Source organism: Barbus barbus (genome assembly GCF_936440315.1).
Source record: "Barbus barbus genome assembly, chromosome: 15".
In the NCBI taxonomy this organism is placed as follows: Eukaryota; Metazoa; Chordata; class Actinopteri; order Cypriniformes; family Cyprinidae; genus Barbus; species Barbus barbus.
The window spans coordinates 11,376,586-11,393,609 of NC_136743.1; the positions used below are offsets into that span (position 1 = coordinate 11,376,586).

The following is a 17,024-nucleotide window of genomic DNA, read 5'->3' on the forward strand; positions in this document are numbered from 1 at the left end:
GGGTGGAAACTTTGTCATGATTATGAACAACAAATTTTGCATTATATAAAATATTTATCAGTGATATTCTTTGAGATAACTCTCACATAGATTATAGAGCCCCCTGACATTGCTAAGACTGGTTTAGTGAGTCAGAGATTTAGCACAGAGGTACGTTTCATGAGCGGCTTGTGTTTGGACGTGACTGCAGCGCTCCTTTTCCTCTTGATTGCAGTAGAAACAGATGGCTCTGCCAGATACCGCCCACTGGCAACCAGAGATCAGCACCTTTTCTCTATCAAATACAAGAGATCAGAGTGACACACTAAGGCCCTTTGCAATGAAGCTCTACAGCACTGTTGGAAATACAAAAATGGCCATATAGCAAAACATTTGCTAACAAGAAATGTATATTTTACTTGATTACCCATGACTGCACTGGACATCAGCCATAATTATTGATAAGCCAGTCAGGCTGCAGTGGTTACAATAGAAGGGATTCCATGACTACAAGCAAGTTCGTGGCAGATATCCAGGTTGTTCAATGCTCTGTGTGAATGATTGCCTGGCTTGCAGGGCATTGTTTAGTGTGTCTGTCCATGTAGCCCAATTTGACAATAATTTACGGGGCCGCTCTCTACTTAGAGATGCACTCACAACAGTGAGCGTGGACCACTTAGTGACAACATTAGTTGAGAAGAGAGAACCTCACTGGAATACAACAATTTTAAAATTTAATTGAGCTCCTAAATGGGTAAGGAAATTTGGGGTAACCCATCATCAAGGCAATACCAAATACAACATACTAAACAAATATTTTATTGTTTTTTTAGATGGTTTTGGAAGCCATATTGACATTCATGGCTTGTTGAGATTGACTTTACTGCTTTTATGTTTTGGGTCTCAGAGATCCCAATCATGTAAGGCGTACAAATAATCATTTAAAATACTTTTTCCCCTGTAAATTTTCACTCTAACTTATTTATAACACAAAACCTATTTGACAGCTATTATTAAAGTCATGCATATTTAGAAACACCATTTTTTTTTCTAGTATAGTAATATATATATATGTATATATATATATATATAGTCAAACCAAGAAGTATTCAGACACCAGATACAATCTTTGATATTTTTTTACTAGCGGGTGCAGGGCAGTATGGTTCATAAATGAAAGTGAGGATAACAAATTAAAGTGAACTGGGACACATTATACCCAAACTTTCTTCATACAGTGGACTACCAGTAAATTTTGGGATCAAGAATTATTCAGACACTTTGACCTGACCATGTTTTGCTTAAGTGTGTTTTCTTTATTTGCTAATTCGACCTTTTAACACCACAGACTGAACAGAATTAGCATTGCTTGGTAATTTGTTGACTTAAATTAATATTATTAATATTAAATTAATATAAATTAATGACCTAAATATTATCAAATTGCATACTTAAATGTAATAGCTGAATAATTTTTGGTTGATTGCAATCCATTGCATACCTTTCTGTCTAGATTAATTTGTTCTGACACAGTATAACTCTGAGTTCTTTTTTTCTAAACTATAGCGAATAAACTGTGATATAATGCGAGAAATCTTGAAGGCGTCTGAATAAATTTTGGTTTGATTTTGTGCGTATATAATTGGAATTTTATTCTTAATCCATTCTGACAAAATGGAAGAAGTATCAAACTGATACTTAAATATATTTTTTAAAACTATAAAAACAATAAATGTGCTTCTCAGAGAAACTTTGGTAGATTAATTTTGGAGCTCATGTAAAACTTCTGACTCAAGCCATTTTAGCTTGTTCATTCTTGCTGGCCATGGTGTGGAAGCTTACGGTAAATGTGCTAATTAAATGATCTTATCTGGGTGAGGATGTACAATCGCTTGTTACTCTTTTCTAGTGACTCAGTTGTGAAAGACTCATTCTTACTCTCTATCCTACCCATACCTGTACTTTTACATGTTTTTTACTTACTGTTACTATTCTACATGTGTGTAGAGCGGTAAACTGTGGTGAATGTTTTGGCACGTAGATTAATATCTCTCAAGAGTGGTGTGGAGGCAAAGACTGGGGAGAGGCAGAAGAGAGGTGAACTGAACCTGAGGTGTGGTAAACTGTTGACTCAATCTGAGGACTTTAACAATAATTTACTGCACAGACAGGTGGAAACTTCCCTGATGGTGTTGTTTAAGAAAAGTTTCATACATTAAAAAGAATCTCATTCTCTTAAAGAAACTCTTCGGGTTGGCTTCCAAGAATCAGATTCAACCAGGCAGGTGCCCAGGTTAAAATCAATTTTTTATATTTTTCTAACTGTTAGAAACATTTTTAATTGTTAGGAGCTAATCTAGGTCTGGACTCAAGCTGTCTCTGGTTGTCTTCGATTAACGCTTTTTTCAGTTATGAAATATGTCATTTTATCGGACAAATCTAACATTCACAAAATTTCCAACAACAACTAAATACAGCTTTTTTGTCCCCTGTGAGTACATCAGTTCCAAATGTTATTTGATGGCATTTTGGCCCAAATAACTTCAGGTCATTGATTTCAAGTAATGCTTGACCGTTTTTTAATAACATAAGCTTTATTCTGTGTTATGGCTTTTAATTCATAGATTTACTCTGTTTAAGATTAGTCATGTGTTTTTGGAAGCATTTGTTCAATCTTGAAATGACACACTATTGCTTTTCTTATGTTGGATTTGTGACTCATCATATTGTCACTCTAACAATTCCTTAGTCTAACCTTTTTAATGGCCTACTGATTTAGTGAACACCTTTTGAAATGATTTTGTTGAACACAGAGCCCAATTCACAGGGCCGGGACCAAATTATAATGTTGGACCCCAGCCCCCATACACTCAGAAGCATTGATTTAGTAGGGTACCTCTAGTTCCAGGGCCTGGGACAATGTTCCTGGTTGTTCCCCCCTGATGGCAGCTCTGTCTGGATTCCCTTTATAAGAAAGAGTAACAACTAACAAAGAGTACCACACTCCATAAGCATGGATTTATGAGGGCCAAATTCTTGCGCAGTAAGTCTATAACTAATAAATCTCAGTTACCTTTGTCTCAGTCAACCTGTGTCATTGAGGAAATAATAGTCAAATTTCAGTTTGTGTTACTGGGAAAGGCCCTTAGTCTCATACCTGATTGTGACTGTATGAATTTAACCACTGAACTCACATGACCTCTTTTACAGAGTTGACCATCCTGTAAGTCACATCTTTTTCAACAAATACAATGTGGGTAATTCTCAGGAAATTATGCCATTTGTGCCTGAATGACTTACTACATGTAATGAATTGAATTCTGAACTTTTGACTTATCGTAGTGTGAAGAAAAAAAAAAATCATAATTTTATGTTTTTCACCGAAGTATCAGTCAATAAGCTTATCCTCATTAATCACTGTTAAATTGTAATGGGTTAAATGGAATTGTATCTTTGTAGCTTTTATTAAAATTTAAATGCCTGATGCTTTTTCAGAGAAGAAGCAGAATTTGTCTTTTTCCTTTTTATTAAAATATAAAAATATTGTTTTTCGCACAATGCACAAGAATACTGGTAGTAACAAATAACATGTGGCGCAATGATAGTTGCTCAGGGTGGGAGCAAAGACGTTTTAGCACTGATCTTCACCCCTAAAACATTTAGTATGTAACAGGACTGGCACACAACACATAGCTTTAGGGTTCATAAATGATAAATAACTATACTTGCAAAGCCGGTAACCACATGGATTGAGGTAGAAGTTTATAAAGAGTAATTGAATGAATGAATGGATGGATGGATGGATAGATAGGTAGATAAATAAATAAAAAGCACTGATCTGATTATTTGTTGGACTGCATCCCATTATGGCGGTTCCCTCAATGTCAGTAGTGGTTCAGCAGCAACCTTTTTCATATTAAATAAATATATAATTTTTTACAAATACTTAATATGCAATTTAAAAAAAAAATATATATATATATATAAAATAATAAATCATAAATATTTATAAAGTAAAACAATTTATGAATATTTTAATTCACAATTTTTTTTTAAATTAAAATGTAGTTGAGTAGGAGAAATTTAGCATTACATCACTTGCTCACTGATGGATCCTCTGCAGTGAATGGGTGTCTTCAGAAGGAGGGTTCAAACTGTTGATAAAAACATCACAATAATCCACCAATTAGTTCACCAATTAATCCACTGAAGTAACAAAATCTACGGTACATTTTAGATTGACTGCAAATTTTATTTTTTGGGTGAACAGTTCCTTGAAAATTGTGTGTGCTAAATGAAATTAACTTTCTTTTTATTGCTGTGAATTAGGTCAAAATTATTGCAAGTCTATTTATAATTTTACACACACACGCACATGCACACACAGTGAAATGTATAGTATTCTGATTTGATGTGTCCTCACAGATTTCTTCATCATGGCCAACCAGCCTCTACCACCGTCTCAGGAGATTTTAGCTTAGTTCAATCGTTCCATGTCCACAGAACCAGGTGTCTCAGGGCCTCCAAGGCGACGTCTGGGCTCTATCTCCACTCGCCGAAGCTCTAAAGACCAATCCAATCCCACCACCGACCCCTGTTTCTCAGGAGCATGACGGTTCCTTCTTCCGAGTCATCGTTCTTGAGCCCCAACGTCAGCAATTCTCACATCTCCATTGGCAAGCGGTTCTCATTCGCAGGCTGGCACCAGGGAGGAAGAGTGAGCTTCTCTGGACTGTACCTTCAACAACCCATCCAGGAGGTTTATGTGGAGAACACCTACAGAATGAGACCAAAACCAGGGTGCCATTTCAGTGCCAGCAGATCTTGCAGGCCACTTTGGATAGTTATTTGGAAGGTGTGTGTTACAGTTCTGATAGTTGTAACCAGCTGTCAGCAGATCTAGTTCTCAGTAAACAAAGATGTCAATCCGCCACGATATAAACTTGTGCCAGGTGGTGGTCAGGCAGAGTGGTAAACAAGGTATAAGGGTGGCCAGCTGTAGCCTAATGAACCCCAACACTGACAACTACACATCTGCTGTTTTCCATAATCACTCACTGTTTGCTGTGGCTTTAGTACACGGCCTGTACTCTGAATGAAGGCTAAATCAACAGCCCTTAATATATGTACACAAAATGCATACTTATAATATTCTCTTTAAAGATTCAAACCAAGGCAGCAAACCGTAATATAGGGAAAAAATATCATTACAATTTAAGAAATGATTTTTTAATAATCAAATAGGGGCAGTATGAAGTCTCTTATAATAATAATTTAAACAGCGTTTCCATTTTAAAAAGTAAATACAGTGATGGCAAAGCTGATTTTCCTGCAGACAAACTCAGAAATCAGTATCACAATTTATACACAAATATAAAAAAAAAATAAAGTTACCAAGCCTAAACTTTTAAACCAATAAATTACAATTAGAAATTAAACTTAAATGATAAGATTAAAATGTTTAATTGTCTTTAAAATCTGAAAAAATAAACTCAAGACACAGATGTATATTTTCAATAAACTTTATTCCCCCCCCACTCTCCCAATACATAAAAAGTGATCATACTGAACATTTCCCAGTGTTGACACCGTACAATTAGGTTACGTCAATAAATAAAAAACTATAAATAAAAAAATAAATAGAACACGTGCCACAATTAATTAATAATACTAGTTAGGATTTGTCTGAGGGTAATGGCTTTCACAATGTTGGTATTCTGAACACTTATTTAACACTTACAGCCATGGTCACAGTTTTGAGGACATTATGATTACTTATGATGGAGCATGTCAAGTAAACAAAGCTGGAGGCACACTGAATACATAGTCTTTTTTTCCCTCAAGTACAGACATTAAGGATATAATAACTTTTAACAGCAAAAAGCTTATATCAGGTGTGTATTTGTAGTGTTTCTTCCCCCACTCCTGCCTAATTCGCTTGGAAAACAGAATATGAAGACTATATTAAGCCTTTCATTCCCTTTGTGACTTAAGCTTGAGATCCAGGGCCATTATTGCACAGAGGAATCCATCAGAAAGGCACTTTAGTCTCTCCCACTCCTAACTGCTCCTCCATGAATTACAGTTCCACCTCTGCCATCTTTAAAACTCATCTCATTAAAAGAATAACCATTTGGTGTTTGTAGCTCTTCTTGTTTGTGTACCATTTAGTGAAATAAAATGTCCTCTTAAAAAAAGCCAAGTGATAGAGCATAAAAAGTCAAGCCCATCTTGTGCAGTGTTTGGGACACTGCGAGCAAAAGCAAGATGCTTAAGAACCCTGTGAGTTTTATGCCATCTGCACTTCAGTCCAGCTAAAAAAAAAAAAAAAAAAAAAAAAAAAAAAATTAAATCATAAAAAGAACAGGCTCAAATTTCGGGTTGTGCACACTGTGAGTCAAGCTGGTAGTGTGATACGATTGGTGTAGGCTCAGTCGCGAAAACAACAAAAGAAAACCAAACGAAAAATAGTGCACCATAGTTCAAAGAGGCCAGCCAATGACCAAGGACAGGAGATCTTCGTGGCAACGTGGAAGCTTCCCCCGATTATTTTCTTTGTCATAGTCCTTTTTTGCTTCTCAAACAGAAGCGGTAAGCAGCAAATCGTAATCGAAGTTCTTAGTCATTATGAGTTGGTGTAGTGCTGGAGAAGCTGTACCACGTAATGAAGCCGCTGCCGGAGCTCCGGAGAGCAGCCCCATTTGGAAAGCACGTTCAGAGGGTAGGAATAAGAGACGCGCTCCTTGCTGATGTAGGTCACCAGGTACGAGGAGTCCAAGGTCTTGGACAGGATGATTTTTGTATGGTCTGTGTAAAAATTAACCTGGCAAAGAAAATGGAAAGAGAGGGAATATTATAAATTGGCTGAGCAATTCAAATAGTCAAGGTTTCATCTGTTGTTTTTGCACATATCAGAGACTTACCTGTAGGGTTCGGTTGTCAAAGAGCATGACTAAGGCGTGATCAGTTTTGATCCACTGCAGAAGCAATGGAGAAGAGCTTGGAGGTGGCTGGTCCTCACAGTTGACGTCTCCACCCTACAAAAAGGAAAACTTGGTTTTAAAAAAACAAGTATTTTTGTACACATTTGTGATTATTATGTAAATATTTCAATTAAAATATAAACACGTATACACTATATATACACATACATTTTTTTTTAATTAGAATTTAACTTGAAGGTTAGTGCTGAACATTAGTTTAGTTTATATTTTAGGAAGTAAACTATTTAAAATATTAAAAATTGTTAAGTCTTAAAAGTCGCACGGGTATATTTGTAGCAACAGTCAACAATGCATTGTATGGGTCAAAATTATTTTTCTTGTATGCCAGAAATCTTTAGAATATTAAGTAATGATCATATTTCATGAAAAGATTTTGTAAATTTCCTACCGCAAATGTATCAAACGTAATTTGATTAGTATTATACATTGCTAAGCACTTCATTTGGACAACTTTAAAGGTGATTCTCAATATTTTGATTTTTTCTTTTGCACCCTCAGATTACAGATTTTCAAATAGTTGTATCTCGGCCAAATAGTGTCCTATCCTAACAAACCATACATCAATGGGAAGCTTATTTATATTCAACTTTCAGATGATGTATAAATCTCAATTTAAAAAAAAAATGGACCCTTATGACTAGTTTTGTGGTCCAGGGTCACAAATGTTTAAATTCTATATTTGAGGGGTAATTTCAACACTTACCTCCATTAGGTTCTGCTCCATGTAGTTAGCCATCAAATCCACTATGTGCTTTTGATTCTGGAGCTTTTCTGGTAAAGCGTCAGCTGGAAAACTAAAGTGTTTGTTGTTCGTCAGACAGTAATGTACAGTCCTGCGGAAGTATAAAAATACGCAATTAGAACACACATAAAGCAAAGCTACTTAAAACAATTTGGTCAAAAGCAAAGATTTTGTAAAGGGTAAAGCACTCTGTGTGGGTCAATCAGAGCTCAGTCCAAATGCCAAACTGGAGACTCATTAGCAAATGGGAACACCGAAAGTAAGCTGACGTACCTCCGCTGGTCACACAGGCTCAGATGAGTGCCTTCGTTGAAGAGTACACCGACGTTTTGATTGGAGAGCTGGTAACCGAAGCCGTATTTATTGGAGTAGTCGACCCACTTGGTTACCCAGATGAAAGGCTTGGTTTTAGAAAGGCAGGGTGGGTTTCTTGAAGCTGGAAGAGGAAAGGAAAATATTTGAGTACATGATCAATGGCTTAAAAGTAAACCTTGAAAATGGCTATTGCTTAAGCGCCACAATGTGACCAGAGTGTGGGAACAAACCTGTCGGCATGGAAGACAAGCAGCTGTTAAGAACCTTCATGGCAGATTCGGCTACAGCAGCAGGGGTAGGAATATCGTCACTAGCTGAGGAAGGAAGACAAAAATAAAATAAATAAAAAGTCAGTTGAAAGGGATTTAATTACTTTAAAATTAAATGCAAATACTTTTTTTTTTTTTTTTTAATTAGTGTATCTTGGTTATATTATAGACAACAGTTGTTCTGCTTTATATTTTTGTAGAAAACCATGACCCTAAACTTTTCATTCGTAGTGTAAAACTTAAGATCTATGAAGGGTAGAAATGACAAGTCACCTTGCTGCTAAACTATGCAAAAACTCAGCAAAAAGATAATGAATTAGGCCAGGATGTTTTTGGACAAACTTGTTTCTAATAGCGGTCTCTGAAAGCCTGGGGGTTGAGCCTAAAATAGGCCACATGCATGCAAAACTATTTGCTGCTGCATGTCTGAGCAAATTCACTTCTACGATCCCTTACCATCAGTGCTGCTGGCGACGGTGCCTTTGAAGGAACGAGACGCAGACTTCCTGGACTCCTCCTCGGCCGGGGTGTCCAGGGGGCCAGAGCTTGCCAGTTGAACCGTAGGAGAAGTGGCCTGAGTATCAAGAGGAAGTCATTGTTTTAACAATCATAAGTACTTCCTTGTACTCAATTTTAAGCAATTATCATGCACAGTGGACAATTATTTTCCAATCTTGTGTCTCAAGCTTAAAAGATCTATTTGTCATGTGATTAACTCAGTGACTTATGAGTGTTTGGTTTTGCAATTTTGGATTTCGTCAGTACAGGGTTATTGAGACGTTCAGCACAATAGCTGGACGATTGCACTCTATTCATCTACAGCAGCTTTCAAAACACTTCCCCACAGAGCCCACTTTAGCTATGCTGAAAAACAGCATGCATACTGACGTGGCTTTTTGCGACAGCCATGAGTCAGCCGGGGAGAAAACGTTTACTGCAAAGCTATTAATACGTGCCAATGCACATAAATGTAAGATGAATCATTACCTCATTCACTCCCATTGTCTTGTAGCTCATTTGCCGACCGATGGAGTGCTTCACCATGCCGGAAACCAGTTTAGAAATGTCATCTTTCTCCTCATAAGGTGTCTTTTCAACAGCTGCAATGACATTTTGTCTCAATAACCAAACCAAAACTACTAAAATTAATTTTGGTAATTAAAGTAGGTACATACCTTTCGATTTCTTCTTGCCAAAGAGGCTTTTAGCCATCTTGGTGAAGAACTTCTTGGCAGGGCTGGGTGGATTAAGCTCAGGCACCATCACACAGCTGCTGGGAGGGAGTTTTTCTGGGGTGAAGCCCTGAGGGAGGGAAACAGTAGGTGGATTTAAAAAAAAAAAAAAAAAAGAAGATTAGAGGACTACAAAATTACAGTAAGAAACTGTCTAAGAAGAAAGTACACACTTAAATATTTATAATTAAAGTTAAAAGGAAAAGATGAATGACAATTCAGGGATATTAGTATGCTAACCTTTGTGAAATACTCGTGGGCCAGTATCTGATCCAGTGTAAGGCGGTCAGATGGGTTTTTCTGAAGGATTGCGGAGATCAGCTTCTGTGCAGATGGAGTGAGGGAAGGAGGAAGGCTGTATCTCACTTCCTTAATACACTTGTAGGTCTCTTTCAAGTCTAAGGTTTCAAAAGGTGGATTCCCACATAGGAGTGTGTACCTAAATAGACAAGAAAAAGAGTTTGTCATCAAGGCTGTCAGATCTGATGCATCAAATCAAGTATTTACTATGGACTTTCTATAATATAAATACATTAATATGCTTCTAATAATAGTCCACACCAGGAATTCACAATTTTTTTCAGCGGAACACCTTTGCTCCAAAACATTTTTTTGAAATAGTAATTTAATCTTAGAGGGAACTTTAATAAATTAAGAACAGAAGTTTGCGGTTCTCTGATGATTGTTAATGGTCACATGACATGCAGGTAAAACAATGATTTAATACTTTTAGATATATTATATTTAGTTTTATTTTTAAAATTGTAATATTACATTATGACTTAATTAGCCTTTTATAAACCACAGTTTGGGAAACCCTGGTCTACAGAATAACCATAAAATAGTGTAGAGTAGATGTGATAAGACTTACATTACACAACCCAGCGACCAAACATCTGACTCGGTCCCATGGCCTTGTCTGTTTAAGACCTCTGGTGCCAGGTAGTTTGGAGTTCCGCAGATGGTCCTGCAAGAACATTTACGTCAGCACACCAAATCAAGTTTATTTCTATTAAAGTTATTGAAGGCAGTGGCATGTAAACTCACTTCTTCCTCTGCTCGACTGTCTCCAGCTTGGCTGCCAGCCCAAAATCTCCTAATCTCAAGTCCATGTTTTCATTCACAAAAAAATTACCTGCAAAAACAAATTAAAGCATTATCAAACCAACTGAACTTGATGGATGGCATACTATGATTCAAACAGCAGACTAAAACAAAAACAATACCTAGTTTGAGGTCTCTGTGGAGGATGCCTTTGTTGTGGAGGTATTTGAGCGCAGATATGATGTGTTTGAGGTAGTAACGTACTTCTGGATCTGTCAGCGTATGCCTTGCTTTCCAAATATGTGCCAGAGACTGTAAACATGAAGCATAGGATTAGAGAAAATGCCTTGTATTCACCAAAGCAAACCATGAGAGATCTGTTTTTTAGCAAAGCTAAAACTCACCTTTCTGCTGCAGAGTTCAAGGAAGATGTAAATGTTGTCTTGGTCCTCAAAGTGATGGGAAAACTTCACCACATGCTTGTGTTGGAGGCTTTTGTGAAGCTCGATCTCATTAATGATCTACGAGACAAATCAATGAATAAACATTAGAGAGGCAACTAGAAATATGATGATTCACATGTGTATTTGGCTATTGTTTGTTTACCTTCTCTCTCTGGTGTGGCTTTGAGACTCTGCTTTGAGGAACAACTTTCACAGCGTACATCTTGTTGTTGGCAAGATCCGTCATCTCATAACACCGTGCAAACCCACCCTAAAACAAAAGCCATTATATATTTAGTCACAGAATATTTCAACAGGAAACAAAACGCTGGCGTTTCAACTCAAGGTTATGATTAACTTAAGAATTTGTCTGCAGGTGTCTGTACAACGGTCTAAAAACTCAATGACTCTGAAAAACTGGCTAGCTGCTTACAAAGACAACATATTTGGAGATTATTCATACGTTTTCAGCCTCACTAATGTCAAGAATGCGGTCTAGGCAGCCAGCTTAAATGAAGTTCAGAGACCATCAATATGTCCAGACCAGTATTTGCAATCTGGAACTGATTTAAGGGCATTTTTTTTTACCATTTACACCATATAATACAGTGTCTCATCCATTTTGCAAATACTTTAACTGGGGAAAAAAAAAAAAAAAAAAAAAAAAAATTATGAAAAAATTATTCTACCCTTCATAGATATATATATTCTATCCATCTATACATCTATACATATACACACGTTTTAAACAAGCTACCATTAAGTTCAAGTTTTGCAGCTGTTGGTAGTTGCTTTTTTTTTTTTAGATTAACATTTATCTGTTGACCCGATATCGGTCATATCTGATGCATCATAAAGCTGCACAAAACATTAATTTATCCTCTAAAATAAAAATGACAAATTCTACATGCTTATTAGCCGATTCCTACATCGATATTCCCTCTCTCGTTTTTAAAAATCACTTCTTTTTGTCTCCATATTTCAAATATTTTGGGAATATTTGCAAAATATTTTGGGCATTTTTGCACCAATCCCTAGTTGGTCCAGCACATGTACAAAGGAATGACGTATTCTTTTCCCAATCGACCAACCCCTCCTTACAGCATCGCACAATGATGCGGCACTTTAAAAACTGGGATTAACGAGACTTCTAATAATCAATCGTCTAATTAAAAGTGCCTTGTTTTGTAAACAAGTGAACAAAACCGGGCCAGTGGTCATTGGTTCTACAGCTCACGAGCAATGCAGCATCATTTCCATTGATGCACTGATTCATTCATCCATTAATCTTTTCCTGACATCGAATCAAATCTGGAATAGTATTAAAAAACCCATCCAATAATAAACTGCAAATACGGTCTTTGCAGAAAATTAAACATTGGACAATATTTGAAAGACACATTAGATGCCGTGCTGGAATAACCAGCAGGCAGGTTCTAGAATCGCAGACACTGCGGTCCAGTGGTTCTGGTGCACCGAAGTGCATCTCCCAAAACCAGCCAAACCCAAGCACGAGACCGACACACCGTGCACGTTTAAGCACACTAGGAAACGCGATAAAATAAACCGTGACAAAGCTCCGATTTATTTCAAACACTGAAAAACAGATTGGTACCTTTCCCAAAAGCTTTCCTTTACAGTACGATCTTCCAGTCTTTGCGTCAACCACCACCTGCGCGACCTCCGTCTTAACTTGCTCCGATTTACTCCGGTTCGGCTTGGCGGCAGGTTGAGACGCTTTGAACAAATCCGGATTCATCATTTTACAGGAAAGACGCTGCGCTGAGGTAAAACAAGCAGGATCCATTCATTAATGTAGATCCTTCGCCCTAGAAAATAAACTCCTTATGTGAAGTCCCAATGTGTGGCGCTGCTGTGTAACGCTTGTCCTGTGTGAGTCAAAATTGCCGCGCCACCGGCGTCCTGCCGTATATAAACGGTCCGTGACGTCATGGGCAGAGGCGGGGCGACGTCTCGAAAGAAACAACGCCATTGGCTGCTGGTGATTCATCAATGATCAGAGAGACGCTTATGAAAGTGAATGAATACATCATCCAATCATAGTTGACGTGATTATATGGACCTCCGGATGACTTGCACTGGCTGCTTGACAGTGTTTCCTCTGTTTAGGGGTTTTGTACCAGGGTAATATTTATTTAGTATTATCAAATCGGCTTTACATTATTTGATATTGGTTAACTGTAAAACCGTGCAATTCTTTGTGGGGATTAATTCAAGATTTCATGACTTTATATCGTACTGTGTAAAAACAAAATATAGATGGCCACCACACTGTATCATCATAATGCATCATTCAGAGTTGAACCAGAACCAGATTTCAATTGCATATTCACAGACTGTATTTATTTTCTTAATTAAAAAAAAAATATATATATATTGAATGCTTGAAAAAACAATAACAATTGTCACCATTGTCAAATCATAACAATACAACAACAGTCCAGGGTCATTCAGTCATGCAAAGTCCTTTAGCAAAGCCATTGTTCTTATTGCTTTTAAGTTCATAGAGAACTCAATAGATTCAAAATACATTTTTATTTCACGTTTGAATCTTTAAAAAAGAGGTTTGCATTTAGAAAATTTACATTTATGAATATGATATTTAGCTAACAGGAAAATAAGGTTGATGAAATAAGTATCACCTTTTACACAGACTGTATTTACATCATGTGGATAAAGCAAAATTACGTCATTGTGGAACATACAGCTGTACAGATCTGAAGAGAAATTTGTGGTTTCATGCGCCACCTTGTGGCTGAATTAATAAACTACGGGGACTTTTTTTTTCTTTTTGCACAAAATGTTCTCTAGATTAGAAAATATAATGCAATGTAAATACAATTGACAAACACTGATGCACAGTTTAGTTTAGTTCCATTCATACATCTGAATAATACTGCATCACAGCAATATTTCATTTAATGAACATTGGTGTTATTAATAAATAAACACATAAAAAAAAAATAATTCAGAAGCGCTTTTTTACATTTTCTTTTTATCACACAAGTTATATGGTCCTAATTACTAGAATAATATTACAATAAACAAAACCCATGATTTTCAATGATTTTACCATAATAGATATCTAAAAACCTCTGTGGTTTGATAATCTACAGTGATTATTATTGTTATTTATTAATAAATAAATTAAATAAACGAGAATTGATCAATAGCAGTTTTAATAGTAATACTGCATGACAGCAATATTTATTTTTTTCGAGTACCAGAAGCAATTAGTTTTTTTTTTCTTTATATTTTAAAGGTATGTAGTACTAATTGCAACAATAATATTGACTACAGTAAGCCATACGTTTCCATAATTTTACCACAATAAGTATCATAAACAAACTAAGCATATCCCGTTTACATGCACCTCCTTGTGGCTTGATAGGTAAACTACAGCGACTAATTATTGTACATAAAAACACACATTAATGTGTACAATTGTTTTGTAAAAAAAGATTTTGAGACTGTATTAAAACACAGTTTTCTTTTATATCCACAGTTTATTTAGTTTAGATACTCTGTTTTCTCTCCATGATGATGAGAGTAATGTTACATGACAGCAACATGACCACCAGAAGCAATAAATTACTTTTTAAATTTATTTTAATTTTCCACATTTAAGGTACATGGTCTTAACTGCAATAACATTGACTGAAAATTTCCTGAACATTTGTTTACCATACCTTGTTCACCATATGGAACAACTTAAAATTATGAATGCTGTGAAAATTACAGTGGGAATTGAAACACTTTATGAAGCAACATTTTCAGTAACAGCTATATTTAACAGGAAAAATGTACAAAAATACAATATAATCTGAATAAATTGGAATGGCATGTGTGCAGCAGCTGCATTTGGGTGTTTCACTGTGAAAGCAGGCCATTAAGCTGGCTTAGAAGTCAAAGTCATCTGCTTTGGCCTTCTTCTCCTGAGACTCAACCCAGGCCATGTTGATAGTGCGTTTCATCTCGTCATCTCCATCCGTGTAGATCTTCTTCAGCACGCTCATCAGCCCCTCGCTTGGATCAGCCTTCTCATCCAAGTTGGGTTTGCTGAAACAGACAGATTCCCATTCAATTACCACTTATGACTAATAACTTGCAGAACCAAATTTAGTATGATGCTTATTACTCTGATGTTACTCTGATAATAGTGCATTATGCAGTCAAATATATACATTTTTAATTATAGCCTATACCTTTATAATATATAATAATATGATTTGTATTAATAGTTTGGTTAATTTTAATTTAGATTTATACTTTTTTATGCATCTGCACCATTTGATATACAATTCGGTTCAATATACAAATTTTAAAAAGTAAAACCAATACAAAATGAAAGTGTGCATTTTACTCACTCTTTCTCCTTAGACTGTTTTTCTACTTGTGTCAAGCAGTCCCACTTTTTTGTTGACTTCTTCTTGCACATAACAAGGACCATGTCTGTTTTTATCTGTAAGCAAATGAATTTCACAATTGCCTCTTTATCTATACAATTTTATCCATAAAACAAATCAATTTGCCAATATACAAAAGTAGAAAATGACTAACCTTTTTACTACTCTCTGCTACAATAATAGGATATAAAAGTTTGTTGACTGTCATTTGATGGTTCTTCCCATCCAGATCTTTGACTAGAACATTGAAGCTTCTGTGAAGACAGAATAGCAGAATATGTATATATATATATATATATATATATATATATATATATATATATATATATATATATATATAATTTATTCATTAGAATATTAATTATTAAAAACAACAATAAATATTTTGCAATAATAAAAAAAGATAAACCAAAATTCAGCAATATTCAATGTGAAAACAATACCTCTCTGTAAAGTCGGCCTCAACATTTTCAGCTGGAATAGTATGTACTCCTTTTAGTGTAATGTAGATTTTGACGAATTTGTCAGACTGGTCCCATCCTAAAACAGAAACAAACATTGCCAGGTGTGTTAGACCATGCATATCATTGGGGAATAGCCTATACCGTTTATCATAAGGTATGAACGCACCATAATTATTAATTTTGACTGTGTATCCTTTGAGTGTTGTGTCAGTTTTGTCTCCAGAGTCTTTCTTGACTTGCTGCAGTTTCTGAGCCAGCTCTTTCTCGAGCTTCTTCTGCTCTTGCGATAACACGTCCCGCACGCGCTGGCGTTCACACTTCTGCAGCAGACTCGAGATCTCTTTAAGATCACTCTCAAGACCGGCGATCTAAAGACACAAGGTCAAATCTGAGATCAAGTAAAGAAGCATGTTTACATGTTCAGCTGGCAGCTGTCATCTCACAGCCAATGAGTCTTAATTCACCCAACCGTCCAATAAAACATCCTAGTAAAAGTAGTTTCATTCACATTCATAAGCTTCTTTATATCAGTGCATGAGGCTTTACAGTACAATGAAAACAAAACCTGGGTGGGAAGACTGCTATATACCCACTACATGGGACTAAAATGAATAAAACACACATAAATATCAGTTCCATTATACCAGTTCATTGATGTCCATCGCTGCCTTGAAGAAACCTTAGGAACTTTGCTTTCAATCGGGCGCTGCTTGTCCGCAGATCTGAATAAAGTGTTGTTTCTAGAAGGATTCTTGCTTCCGCGCTGTGATGTCAAAATAAAAGTCCTCATTTTGACCTTTACTAAATGACCGCAATTACACAAATATTCATAATAATAAAATGTGCATTATGCAAATTATGATCTATGGGGTAAAATTATTATAAACGTAATAAAGTAGAAAAATATATTCTAAATAAAAAATTTAAATGCACTTCTAACCTTCAAGATGTATTACAGCAAGCAGAAAATATTCTAATATACTCAAAACATTTACTAGTTAACAAGTAAATTGTACTAGTTTACACTTGCTTAATGTGAGGAGTGCTCATGTGTCAATGCACAAATAAGAATTAAAATTTAATTTAAAATAAATTAAAAGCTCTT

General features: G+C 35.9%; 3 protein-coding genes across 3 annotated transcripts; 1 reads left to right on the forward strand and 2 right to left on the reverse strand.

Annotated features, from left to right (window-relative positions):
- Positions 1 to 4,415: 4,415 nt before the first annotated feature.
- On the forward strand, positions 4,416 to 5,078 carry dynlt4 (dynein light chain Tctex-type 4; the record flags this gene model as incomplete). Its single annotated transcript, XM_079434772.1, is given in 6 exon segments — positions 4,416 to 4,457; positions 4,461 to 4,557; positions 4,560 to 4,790; positions 4,793 to 4,892; positions 4,894 to 4,923; positions 4,925 to 5,078. Coding segments are annotated over 6 exon segments (654 nt in total).
- A 415-nt stretch (positions 5,079 to 5,493) lies between these two features.
- On the reverse strand, positions 5,494 to 12,908 carry LOC306880859 (serine/threonine-protein kinase PLK3-like). Its single transcript, XM_079434655.1, has 15 exons — positions 12,644 to 12,908; positions 11,192 to 11,299; positions 10,990 to 11,106; positions 10,768 to 10,897; positions 10,589 to 10,676; positions 10,413 to 10,508; positions 9,782 to 9,980; positions 9,485 to 9,611; positions 9,297 to 9,409; positions 8,766 to 8,883; positions 8,271 to 8,354; positions 7,999 to 8,161; positions 7,687 to 7,816; positions 6,903 to 7,016; positions 5,494 to 6,802 (listed from the first exon to the last, which is right to left on the reverse strand). The coding sequence occupies exons 1-15, from the start codon at positions 12,833 to 12,835 to the stop codon at positions 6,605 to 6,607; spliced, it is 1,977 nt and encodes a 658-aa protein (XP_079290781.1). The 5' UTR covers positions 12,836 to 12,908; the 3' UTR covers positions 5,494 to 6,604.
- Positions 12,909 to 14,213: 1,305 nt separating this feature from the next.
- Positions 14,214 to 16,686, reverse strand: LOC306880823 (calcyclin-binding protein-like). Its single transcript, XM_079434596.1, has 6 exons — positions 16,564 to 16,686; positions 16,086 to 16,287; positions 15,899 to 15,995; positions 15,610 to 15,709; positions 15,417 to 15,511; positions 14,214 to 15,108 (listed from the first exon to the last, which is right to left on the reverse strand). The coding sequence occupies exons 1-6, from the start codon at positions 16,579 to 16,581 to the stop codon at positions 14,949 to 14,951; spliced, it is 672 nt and encodes a 223-aa protein (XP_079290722.1). The 5' UTR covers positions 16,582 to 16,686; the 3' UTR covers positions 14,214 to 14,948.
- Between the last annotated feature and the right edge of the window lie 338 nt (positions 16,687 to 17,024).

Bases quoted from the DNA above. Each gene is read 5' to 3' on its own strand.
- LOC306880823 (XM_079434596.1), bottom strand. The intron at 15,710-15,898 runs GTATTGTTTTCA...CTGTCTTCACAG, and splicing joins GAGGCCGACTTTACAGAGAG to AAGCTTCAATGTTCTAGTCA. The intron at 15,109-15,416 runs GTGAGTAAAATG...TGTCTGTTTCAG, and splicing joins AAACAGTCTAAGGAGAAAGA to CAAACCCAACTTGGATGAGA.
- LOC306880859 (XM_079434655.1), bottom strand. From the start codon at position 12,835: ATGGATCCTGCTTGTTTTACCTCAGCGCAGCGTCTTTCCTGTAAAATG. The intron at 8,162-8,270 runs GTTTGTTCCCAC...TTCCTCTTCCAG, and splicing joins CTTGTCTTCCATGCCGACAG to CTTCAAGAAACCCACCCTGC. The intron at 7,817-7,998 runs GTACGTCAGCTT...ATACTTCCGCAG, and splicing joins AGCCTGTGTGACCAGCGGAG to GACTGTACATTACTGTCTGA.